The following is a 12,119-nucleotide window of genomic DNA, read 5'->3' on the forward strand; positions in this document are numbered from 1 at the left end:
TTGTCAAGAAGAAAGTAAGTAAAAAAAAATCATTTTTTAGACTTTATTGGACTTCACCTGTTTACAGTTTAAATGCAGTTTAAAATAGCATTTTTAACAGAGCTTCAAAGGGCTCTAAACAATCTCGACCGTGGCACAAGGGTCTTATCTAGCAAAACGATTGTCATTTTCGGCAAGAAAAATAAAAAACTATGCACTTTAAAACCACAACTTTTCGTCTCGCACCAGTCGTGTGACGCGCTAGAGGCCTTACGTAATGCATAAGCATGTCGAAATTAAAAGGCAAAATACTGGATACAAGAAGTCTGCATGTTTTAAAAATATGCATGTTTTTTATACATGACCTATAACAAAAAGTAACAAAAACAAAATAAGATAACATATATAATAATAATATATGGGTTCCCACACCTTATTAACTTTAAATTCAAGGACCTTTCAAGGACTTTCCAGATCACATACCCTCAAATTCAAGGACTAAATGTGGGAACACATTTCAAGTGAAAGCAAGTTTACATTGTCTTACCTTTTAAGATACATTGTTACAGTTCCCTTTCGGGAACTCGCGCTGCCTCACTGCGGTGACACTTTGGGCACGCCTCCAGGGGTCAGAATGTGTATATCAAATTCAAATTCAATCAATGGTGAGGCTTAACGACAGAGACAGGGTGACGCAGGAGCCAGAAAGTATATCGCTATCTAAAATATTGCCAAAGACGGAGCTACAGTTATGCAGGAAGTATGGTATGGGAGACACAGCGTCTCGTTCCCTCGTCAGGGAACAACAGTTACATACGTAACCCAAGACATTTCATGTGTCAAACACAACTATGCAAAAAAGCATTTTGGTATGAATCAACATTCGCATACAGAAGATATAAGCATTTAAAGCAAACAGTTTAGCACGTGTGCTTAAAAGGCTAGAAATTTTTATAATATTATCCTACACAACACAGGGAATAATATGGATTTTTTTCAGAAAACTTTATAAAATAGATTCAAGCACTTTTAATGACCTGTATCTATGTATGTATATTTTCAAAAACTTACCAGGGCCTTGAATTTTCCACCCCCAGATTCACAAATTTCAAGGACCCGTGGGAACCCTGTATATAGGTAAAAAATATATAAAAGGTAAAAATAGTGGAAAAAGTTTGGCCAGCACCATATTTACAATTTTAAAATCTGGTCCTCAAAGAAGAGTAGTTGAAGACTCCTGTTATACAATATTGTTTTTGCTCGTACAGTAAAATGTGTTAACGATAGCATGGATTTTGAAACAGTTAAGAATAACGTTTTAAACGGTTGTTAAACTAACATTTGATTCAGCAATATAAAAACACATACAATTTTGATTGTTGCTATGCTTATAAAGATCCATAGAATATAAGTCTTCTTTACTTTATAACTTATTCAGATAAATAACACTGACAGTGTATGCTCATAAAACTTTATTTACACGTGTCATTACAACAGAATGCAGCAGACACTCACCCAAACGTTTTCTATAAATCTCTTATTCTGCCCGATCAAAACATAAACATCGCAAATAACATTAGAAGTAACAATTAATTTACGTACACATACCCTAAAAAATGATCTTGTGTGACTGATACGCTGTAAACCGAGTGAATTTAGATCAAGATTTTGAATGTAAATTAAATACCCCCTATGCCGGTTGGGAATACCAAAATGGCCGCTCGAACTCTGCAGTGACTTCACTTCTTGCTATTATGTTAAGCATTTCAATGCGCGATCCAGTCATTTATATAGATCAGTAGTTGTCATACAGAATTTAGATACTGTTATTCAGCTATCTAAGAAAAAGACAACTTTTTTGTGATCAAAATATTATTTATTAATTCAGTCGTTCATTGAGTCGTTTATTGATGGACTCATGCCACCATCAGATTGGTCTATGCATTCAGAATAAAGGTGATGACTTGCTGTAATGTCTTCCCTACATTTGGTGTGTTTCCTCTCCAGATGTTTTCTTAAATTTTTTCTGAGAATGGTAATGTGGCAATAAGGGCATTTTGTCTTGACAACAGCTTTTTTCCGTAACTGCGTTCGCACACAGGACATACTGGGACTTAAGGGTGGCATATCAAAAATGTTGCTTGATGTATTGGCGGTCGATGTAGTAGCGGTCGAAGTAGTGGCAGTCAAGGGTGGCACATCAAGAACGGTGGTTGATGTATTGGCGGTCGATGTAGTGGCAGTCAAGGGTGGCACATCAAAAACGGTGGTTGATGTATTGGCGGTCGATGTAGTGGCAGTCAAGGGTGGCACATCAGGAATGATGGTTGATGTGGTGGTGGTAAAGGAAGCATTGCGGATCTTACATCCTTTGAGGTGGGCTTCAAAGTTGTCACGTCGGAATACAATGGAAGAACAATACACACAATGGTAGTGTAATTTTGTCCTACAACTTAGACCACACCGGTGTATAGTATAATCTGAAAAAACAACAGACAATTACTTTGTTACTTACATTTCTACTTCATGTGATCAGAAAGATAATACACAGCACAACAAAGTTACACAAAATTCACAAATTACATTACCGTCATGAATGACCGCCCTTGAGAAGTGAAGCTGAAGATGAGACAGCAATTTACTTTTTTTCGAGGGTTTGTAAAAAACAGTAGAACAGAATGGACAATGGTACAGGGAACAGCAGGATGTGCATTTTTCGAGGGTTGGAAATTCGCGACCTCTCTGAATTGAGGAAATTCCTGCACCAGAAAAGAGATAAAGATTTACCTTAGATAGAGAATGTCACTGAACACTTAAACGTGAGCGTACGAGTTTCTTAATCTGTGATTTGTACAATAGGATTTGTGCAGCTGCACTTGTGTGAAGGTAACTATTGCGTTTTTATCTGCAGCCTCCCCTACTCTTCAAGCGCCGTTTATTAATCCGAAGGCTGCAGCCTCCGGAGGTCGCATATGCAGGCTGCATACGTCATCAAGTCTGGTTTATTTCATTTAACCGAGCATTACACACGCAAGTTATACGCACGTTACAACAATTTACGATTAACTAAGAATAATAGTCAACTTTATGATTGTTCATATTCTGAAATAAGACGTATATAGCATGCAAATGCGACCTCCGGAGGCTGCAGCCTTCGAATTGAAAAACGGCCAAGGGTACGAGCTCAACCTTTGTGGGGGTTGGACCTAAAACATCGCTTACGACCAATTTGTGAAAAAACATGTCAACAAGCCACGTGCATTATTTAATACACACACACTTGCATTATAATACAGAACAATGTAAGTTATATAAATTAATTCACCTGTCGGTTCTTCGCTGACGCTTAATGAAGTTTCAGTCTCGTTCATCCTGCTGGTGTTTCCCCGGGCAGCCTGAAGTTCAGTCTCCAGAAACAGACATTTCTTTCTCAGAGAGTCGTTTTCGTTTGTACATCGCTTTATCTCTAATCCCAACAAAGTATAAGTCTCCTCGAAAAGTTTGCCTATTTCAACAACAGCTGTTTTGGCCAACACTTCCATTATGGATGTTAACTGTGTCTGAAAATCAACAGTGTTCATGATGATGTCCATCATTTACTCATTACTTGGAGCTCTTAATAACGTTAGAAATACTCGAGTTTCGCAGTTGTAATCTTTAACAAATATGTTTTGCTCTGTTCAAATCATTACGATATTAAAAGACAGACCACCAATGCAAACCATAAACAGCATCCGACCGAAAAGCATCATGGGAGGAATTACCGTAAAGCGCCGTATAGAATGACCGACATAAAACAAAAGCACACAAGGTAGTTTTTCATAATTTGATAACTTTTAACGTTTATTATGCACTTAACAATACAAAGATGTTTAACTTTAACCCTCATAAGCCCCTATTTTCCTGTATACGTTAGAGTTCCTGGGGGTAAAAATGACCCCAGAAATTAAAAGGGTGATTCAAAAAATATATAAATTTTTAATGATACAAATAATATATCTTTTTTTGTTTACTTATCCATCTATACAATAATGTTGTGTTTTGGAAGATATGAAGTACTTTTGTACCTATTTACCACTCAATTCCTCAACTACACCAGCCTGTAAAATATAATTTTTGTATGAAAAATTCACATTAATTATTATTTAAATTTGATTTAAATTGTTTTTAGATATTGATCTAGATGTTATGTGTTAAATTCGACCATTTGGTGTTTAGAAAAAAAAAAACAGTTTTATGGTTACAGTTTAGGAAATAAATCATTTTGACCAGCAGATGCCCATAGAGACCCATTCATTTTACTGGATGCGGCCAACTGCTCAACATCAGTACTTTAGTGAAACATTTTGTGAATTTATGTTTATATAAACATTAGAAGCGTCATTAAAATTATTTCAAATAGTATCATTTTTGTAGTTTTTGATGCATTTTGAAATGTCTGTTTTTACAAAATGCCACAGAAATTTGACTAAATGTAAGGGTGTTTGTTTGTGTGTGTGTGTGTGTGTGTGTGTGTGTGTGTGTGTGTGTGTGTGTGTGTGTGTGTGTGTGTGTGTGTGTGTGTGTGTGTGTGTGTGTGTGTGTGTGTGTGTGTGTGTGTGTGTGTGTGTGTGTGTGTGTGTGGCGTGCGTGTTTGTGACTCTGTCTTTTTGTGTGTGTCTGTGTCTGTTTGTGTGTGTGTGTGTGTGTGTATGTGTGCGTGTTTGCATTTCCCATTCATTTCAATTGGGGTCATTTTTACCCCCAAAGGGCCTCTTTTGGTGAATTTTTTTACACCTCTTTAGAATGACAGAATCAAGCCCAGTTTTTTATATGTATTTACAGACAATCTGGAAAAGTCACAAAATTTTATTCCTCTGAGATGAAGGGAACCAGATTTTTTAACTAAATAAAAGTGGCTTGGGGGTAAGATTGACCCCAAGGGACTTATTAGGGTTAAACCGGCAGACTATTTATTGCTAGAGTCATGATGTTAAGCTATAGCTGTTGATACTTAATGAGAATTTATATATATATATATATATATATATAGTAAATAAGATAGTAAATTAAGATATTTTATGAATGAATTTAAACGTTTGTCATGGGCTTAATTGGTACTTTGGCACCATTTGAGCCCACATGTGTTTCAAATAAGCCCACATCATGATTCAATCACAAAATATACAAATATTTATTTTAAGAGAAGAAAAACAAAAGTACATTTATTTAGTGACAGGGAAATATTTGTAAAAAAAAATTTTTACTAATGTTTGCGAGGACTCATCACTCATACCAGTAACATTCATGATGAGAATAGTACGTAAATATTACATAACTACTAGACCATCCTTGGATGTCTTGCAATGTTAGGAGATAGTAAAGGTGATGTTGTGAATTAGTACTTTACTTTAATGTTAATGAAATTACATGCCTGGGACCAAAAATGACAAATAACTTGTGTAACTGGTTCATCATGTGTTAGCTGGGATGTTTAGGTACAAATATCTTCAGACTTACAACCTGTCGACCCTTCACTCAATTGCTATATTTACATGCACCCATTTTTTTGTCAATCTGACTGACTTTAATTGCAGATTGATTCAGATGTTCTTTGCATCTACATTCTGTATGTGAACCAAAGTTTTGCGCAAGCACACAGCCAGGGTGGTCAAAGTTGGGTTGGAGAAAGTTCTTCAGTTTTTAGATATGTGCAATGAAAATATTTTTAATGGCACAACACTTTTTTTGCTTTATAATGTTATGAAAGAACACATGAACCCTGCAGAATGTACAGCTTGTGGCCCATCCCATTAATAATGTGCATTGACAATGTTATGCTATTGCATGTTTTTGTGACATGTATCGGGTGATATTTAAATTAGAGGTGAATATAATAAGTAAACATGAGCGAAATAAAAAATACTATGATGTATACATACTTTTTACTTAGTGATCGGATCACAGATATTATAATAATAACACTTAGAAATATGTCATAACAATAATTCTAAAAACATTTTTATTGAATTGTGATATACAGTCTACAACTGTAACATTTTCTTCAAATAAAAACTTAGGTGGAAAATAACAACAGTGTAAACTTATATTTAAGAAACAAAACAAAGTGTTTCTTATTCAGGTAGGCCTATAAAAAGCCCCATAGTGAGTCATCTGAATGTGTCACAGCATATATCAAGATGCATATTATGTATGATCACATGTTTATTTTTATATTTTTTAGCACTGGTGTATATCAAAAGCCCATTTGTTTGTGTAACTTTTACCATTTGACACAACTATAAGGCTTTCCTCTGATATGGCTTTGGAGATTCTTTAGCTGGTATGGGTTTGGAGATGCTTAGTAAGATAAGACTTTTGGACAAAACTCTTCCCACAGTCCATGCACGTGTACGGCCTCTCACCCGTATGGACCCGGTGGTGTATTGGCAGGTATCTTTTTTTAGCAAATCGTTTGCCACAAATTGTACAGCCAAAACGTTTTTCTCCAGTGTGTGTCTTCATGTGTAAGTTCAGACATCTTCGAAGGTTAAAGGTTTCTCCACAGAGTATACATTCAATCTTTTTAATTTCTGAAGCGCTTGTCTGGTTTTGTGTACTGCTGAATTTAGCGCTACTGGTAAAGGTTGAAACAACCTCATCAGTCATCAAATGTGGCTGTGTTGGACTGTTTCCATGTGTAGAAAGTCTTGTTTGTTTATCGGTTTGTCTCTGCGGTGGGTTTGATTTCACTTGGTCATATGTAGGTATTGTGTATGTGATAAAATCTGCTGAACTCTCAGCATCATTTCTCTCATTGCTGCCCACTGCAGGTCCTGTAATGACATAAAAACACACACAGATCAGAAAAATATGAACATTATGTAAAAATAATTAATAAAATTGAGAATACAACTTTTCATACCTGTACTACTTAAACTGTTGCTTTTATCTTCAGTTTTATTTTGACTTGGGCAATCCTCAAACGTCTCAACCTTAATCAGAATCCCGTCTGTTTCTTCATTCAACAAATTAACTGTCTAAGAAACAAAAGATGAAAGAGATAAAAAATAAGGGACCTTAAGAGGTACTTTTTTAAGAGAGCATCAACAGTGGTACTGTATGTAAGACAAACCTCTACTGTGTTAGCTGAAGAGCTCAGACTTGTCTCCTCATTTTGACCAATGTTTGACTCCTCGCCTCTCCACAAGTCCATGGACCAGTCCTTACCAAACACATTGTCAATTGCAGGATGTCCTGTGTCTGTTAAAAATACAAGCATTAATTGTGGAACATTTCCACATTTGTACCTCTCGCAATGCTCACAGACACAAACTCTGAGCTTGCAGCTACTGTCCCGCACCCAGAGTCCCGCATTCTCAGACCCCTTGTTTTTCGAGACAACGCCTTCTATCAAATTGGATCGAATAAACATGTGAAGAACTTATTCCGAAACTTGAATATCGTCAATTTTATTTAGTGAATCATACTCGTTCGATTTCTTTCTTAATCAAACTACTTTATAGCTCATCGATACACCAACATATCGTCGCTGTCCGATGAAAACCACGTATGTCCATTTTGCAGATTTTGAGATTTTTCGACGGATTGAATGTCCAGGTTCATTTCCGTATACAGTATGCTTCACTTATCTAAATGGCCAATGAAAAGTTGTGAAATCATGACATCTGATTTTCACGTATATCCATTTGGTGTCAAAGATGTCAATCACGCCGCGTATCTCCTGCCCTGTGGAAGCATCTCGCCGGTCTTGTGAAGTTTCATCGAAGCTCAGCACTGGATGCCAGACGTACGTCTAGGAATGACAAAATTACGGTAGGACTGTGCAAACAAAGTATCTGTCTAGCATGTCAGTGTATTGATTCATTGTCCCTTCATAGTTTGCAAGAGATATTTAATACATTTATAATTAATATTAAATAAACTAAATGTATTTAATGAACTAAGACGTAGGCTATTTAATAACTGAGCGTATTCATCTGTCAATATAAAACGCGACTTGGCCATTCTAATTAATGATCAGAAGAAGGCGTATCGACCACCATTACTGTAAAATATGCACGTATGTCCATTTAAACTCAATTTTGGCCAAATGTGGATTATATCATTACACTGGCAAAAATATGGTTACATGAGTCAAAACAAAGGGCACTGACATTTAATTCTCATAGATTTTTTGTTTTTTTATGAAATAATTTTCAGACATTGTTGTGATTATTTAAATTAAAGGTGCAATTTGTAAGATATTTGCAGTAAAATCTCCAAAAACCACTAGGCCAGTGTTATATATTTTGTCCAGCTGATTACTATCAATATTTGTAATGTTTTCAACTGCTTCTAAATGGTGAGAAAATTTCCATTCAAAACATTGACACGGGGCAGTGCAGTCTCCTGTCAATGACGTTAATATCCATGTGACCCTTTGTCACCGCCTTTACTGACGTAAACCACATGACAACAGTGGTCGAGCTCGAAAAAATAAAATGGCGGCCAAGGAAGCGGCTGGAGCACAAATTTACTGAAAATAAACGTTTATTGTCACCTTTTAAGCATTTTAATTGCATTTCTAGTGAGAAATTAGTATTGTAGTTTTCAAATATGTAATTAGTTATCACAAAGGCGCTCTCTGTTTATATTTCAAACACGCTGCCTTTATACACATAACACATATTTAAAAGTAATTATTTAATTTGAAATTGCTGTTTTGGAAATTTATGTTTTACTTGACATTGACAATTCATATTCCTTTTTAAGTTTTGCAGCATTTCTTTAAATGCTGTTTTCTATTGTATTAAATGGCTTTGCAATGTATCACATTACACTTTCAGTCAAGGAGCGCCATTAGATACTGTCTCGTTTATACAGGTGCTGCAGCTCCCCCTTGTGTTTTTAGAGAGAAATGCAATCATTGCGGTGATCTGAAATCATTGTGATGAGGTCAAACAATCACAATGAGACGATTATTTAATCATTGTGACAGCCCTAGCTGATATACTGACATGCACAGACATATACAGATCAATTTTTAGGTCCATCTATGAATTTAGACATGCAGTTTAACATTTCTAGCTTTTGTTCTACTACACAATTAGCTTTGTTCAAAGTTTAAAGGCCATGTTTTATTGCCTTTACTCTAATTTTCTAGCATGTTCTGGCTACATTAATTTAGCCTTTTTTGCATGGTGTGTCTGTTCTCAGGTTACATATGAGCTGTCATTTAACTTTGATTGATCATATTCATGTTTTTTCTACAGACAAATTGCCAGCCAAATTGATCAGGGGATCTAATGACTGAAAATGATCTTTCTGTGTTAATTCTACTGCAGGAATTGTTATTTTGCATTTTGTCCATTGTTGATTTCTGGACTGACTTTTTCTCCTTTTCTCGGTCCTGGACTTGGCCACGTCATAGTAGTTAATAGTAGTGACTTCGAAATATGATTTGTGGCACCTGTCAATCATGATTTATAGCCCCAACCCCCATCAACGGGGAATTGTACGCGCTGGACAGTTTTGAGTGATGTTTTGTGGGTTTTTTAGCCAGCCGTCCAGATGGCCGTCATATTATATAAGCCTTGCATTCCTTTTTATTGTTAGTTTTCATGCAATTGTTTGTCATTTTTATAATGTGTCAATCAAAAACTGTGGTATTTTTGGAGGTTAGTGTGAGTTAAAAGTTGTACAGTTGTAACATCAAAACTTTCTTTAAAAAGTGTGTGTGTTTGTGTGTGTGTGTGTGTGTGTGTGTGTGTGTGGTTTGGTAATTATCACGTTGTAAAGACCAAAAGGGTTTGTAAACCGGCTCTTGCTTGTTTGAACAACTTCAGTCTTTCAACAATTTTAAAGGAACTTTACCAAAAATTGTTTCATGCAATGGTTTTAATACGACATAGCACAAGTTTTCATCAATTGTTGTGGGATTCACATACCCCAGAGGGGTTTAAGGATTTGAGGAACTGTGGACGATATTTTGCACAAATTAAGGAATGATTATTTTCTTTTTTTTTGTGCGAAACTGACCGAACTCACAAACAATCTTGTTGATAAACAATGTGCGAAGTTGGCTACGACCCTGAGGATTCTCGAAAAAGATGGCACAAAGGTCATTGAAACGTCTTTGCAATGGCAAGATGGGGTATGTGTATGGTACTGACCTTTTTAAGGACAAAGAGAGCTATCAGCGTGAGCTGGTCAATCTTTTACGGTAATATCCAACGACGCAGACGTGTGCTTGCCACCCAATTATTGTGAAACCAATGCCGTACGTATAAACAACGTGTAAACAACCTCAAGGAAATATGTCAGGACAGGTCATAAGACCGTAAATCACAGCCACTCCGGGCCCCATGCTGATCTGGAAGGAATGGGGGCTGTGGGGGAGAAAGGACACACACACACACACACACACACACACACACACACACACACACACACACACACACACACACACACACACACACACACACACACGGCCATAAAAATGACAGGCCAAAAAAATCTCTGTACAACTTTAAACTCACACTAACCTCCAAAGACCAAACTTTTTGATTGACACGTTATAAAAATGACAAACAACTGCATGACAACTAACAGACACAAAAAAGAATGCCACACTATGATTGACACAGCCGGCTAAAACCCTTAAAACGTCACTCAAAACTGTCCAGCATGCAATTTTTGATTGATAGGTGTGGGGCCCATTGACAGGGGGCCATAAATCATATTTTGACAGGAAGTCACTATTAACTACTCTGACGTGGCAAAGCCTATGATTGAGAAAAGGAGAAAAAGTCAGTTAAGAAATTAATAATAGACAAAATGCAAAACAATAATCTTGCAGTAGAATTATCACAAAAAATCCTTTACAGTCATTTCAATCATATTTTGACAGAAAGCACATTATAACACATCTATTAACTAATGTGACTAGTTTCAATATCCTGTGCATTATAACTAAGTAATGGCCACAAAAATAACACCTTTTTAATAACCCAAAGAAAAATCCTAGTACACAAACTGAGGTTACACGAGCTCAGTCTTTGTGGGGGTTAGATCAAATAAACCACAGCCCATCTAACAAACATTAAGTAAAATTTGACAAAATGTCTTCGTTCTCAACAAGCCACGTGCCTTTAATACACACAGTGGCAATATAAAACAGAACAATGTAAAGTTATATAAATTAAATAACCTGTCGGTCGGTCGCTGAACGGAGCTTCCGTCTCGTTCATCCTGCTGGTGTTTCTTCGGGCAGCCTGAAGTTCAGTCTCCAGAAACAAACATTTCTTTCTTAGAGAGTCGTTTTCGTTTGTACATCGCTTTATCTCTAATCCCAACAGAGCGTAATGATCTTCGAAAAGTTTGCCTATTTCAACAACAGCTGCATTCGCCAACACTTCCATTATGGATGTTAACTGTGTGTGAAAACCAACAGTGTTCATGATGTCCATCATTTACCGGAGCTCTTAGAAATGGTCAGATTCGTTTTGCAGTCGTAATCTTTTAATAAAGATGCTTTGCCTGTAATCGACAAAAAGAGAAAACCTTTACGAGAGACAGACCACCAATGCAAACCATAAACAGCGACCTACGGTTCGAGGACAGAAAAGAAGCGTGTAGTGAATTACCGTAAAGCACCGTATAGACAGACCGGACATAAACACTGCAACTCGCACGCGATTTTCTAACTTTTAGGCGCGGTTTCCCGGACTGGGATTAGACTAGTCCTAGACAAAAAAAAATTAAGAGCTGTCGAAACTGAAAAGAACTTGCACTGACATATCTTAAAATAAAGCAGTGTTCTTTGTTTTGCCTCAAAATGCACACAGGTAATGTTTTTAGTGATGCATGTTTGTTAAAACTAGTTATATTTCCTAATTAAACTAAGGCCTAATTAAGCTAATCCCTGTCCGGGAAACCACCCCTTAAAGTTTACTATGTAGCAAGGATGTTTATCATAAAGCTTAAACAATTTAGTTTGATATGGTACACACACACACACACACACACACACACACACACACACACACACACACACACACACACATTCTGGTTTCCATGTTTTGTGGGGACATTCCATAGACGTAATGCATTTTATACCGTACAAACTGTATATTCTATTCCCCTAACCTACCCCATTC

The 12,119-nt window shown here is 36.5% G+C and overlaps 2 protein-coding genes across 2 annotated transcripts; both read right to left on the bottom strand.

Moving 5' to 3' along the window:
* Window positions 1-1,438: 1,438 nt before the first annotated feature.
* Window positions 1,439-3,757, bottom strand: LOC129430597 (uncharacterized). The gene is made up of 3 exons (XM_055187959.2): window positions 3,305-3,757; window positions 2,568-2,738; window positions 1,439-2,459 (listed from the first exon to the last, which is right to left on the bottom strand). The coding sequence occupies exons 1-3, from the start codon at window positions 3,573-3,575 to the stop codon at window positions 1,864-1,866; spliced, it is 1,038 nt and encodes a 345-aa protein (XP_055043934.2). The 5' UTR covers window positions 3,576-3,757; the 3' UTR covers window positions 1,439-1,863.
* A 2,209-nt stretch (window positions 3,758-5,966) lies between these two features.
* LOC129430615 (uncharacterized) lies at window positions 5,967-11,626 on the bottom strand. Its single transcript, XM_055187983.2, has 4 exons — window positions 11,171-11,626; window positions 7,094-7,221; window positions 6,884-6,998; window positions 5,967-6,794 (listed from the first exon to the last, which is right to left on the bottom strand). The coding sequence occupies exons 1-4, from the start codon at window positions 11,430-11,432 to the stop codon at window positions 6,295-6,297; spliced, it is 1,005 nt and encodes a 334-aa protein (XP_055043958.2). The 5' UTR covers window positions 11,433-11,626; the 3' UTR covers window positions 5,967-6,294.
* Window positions 11,627-12,119: the final 493 nt, after the last annotated feature.

This window comes from Misgurnus anguillicaudatus, chromosome 19 (genome assembly GCF_027580225.2).
Source record: "Misgurnus anguillicaudatus chromosome 19, ASM2758022v2, whole genome shotgun sequence".
NCBI lineage: Eukaryota > Metazoa > Chordata > Actinopteri > Cypriniformes > Cobitidae > Misgurnus > Misgurnus anguillicaudatus.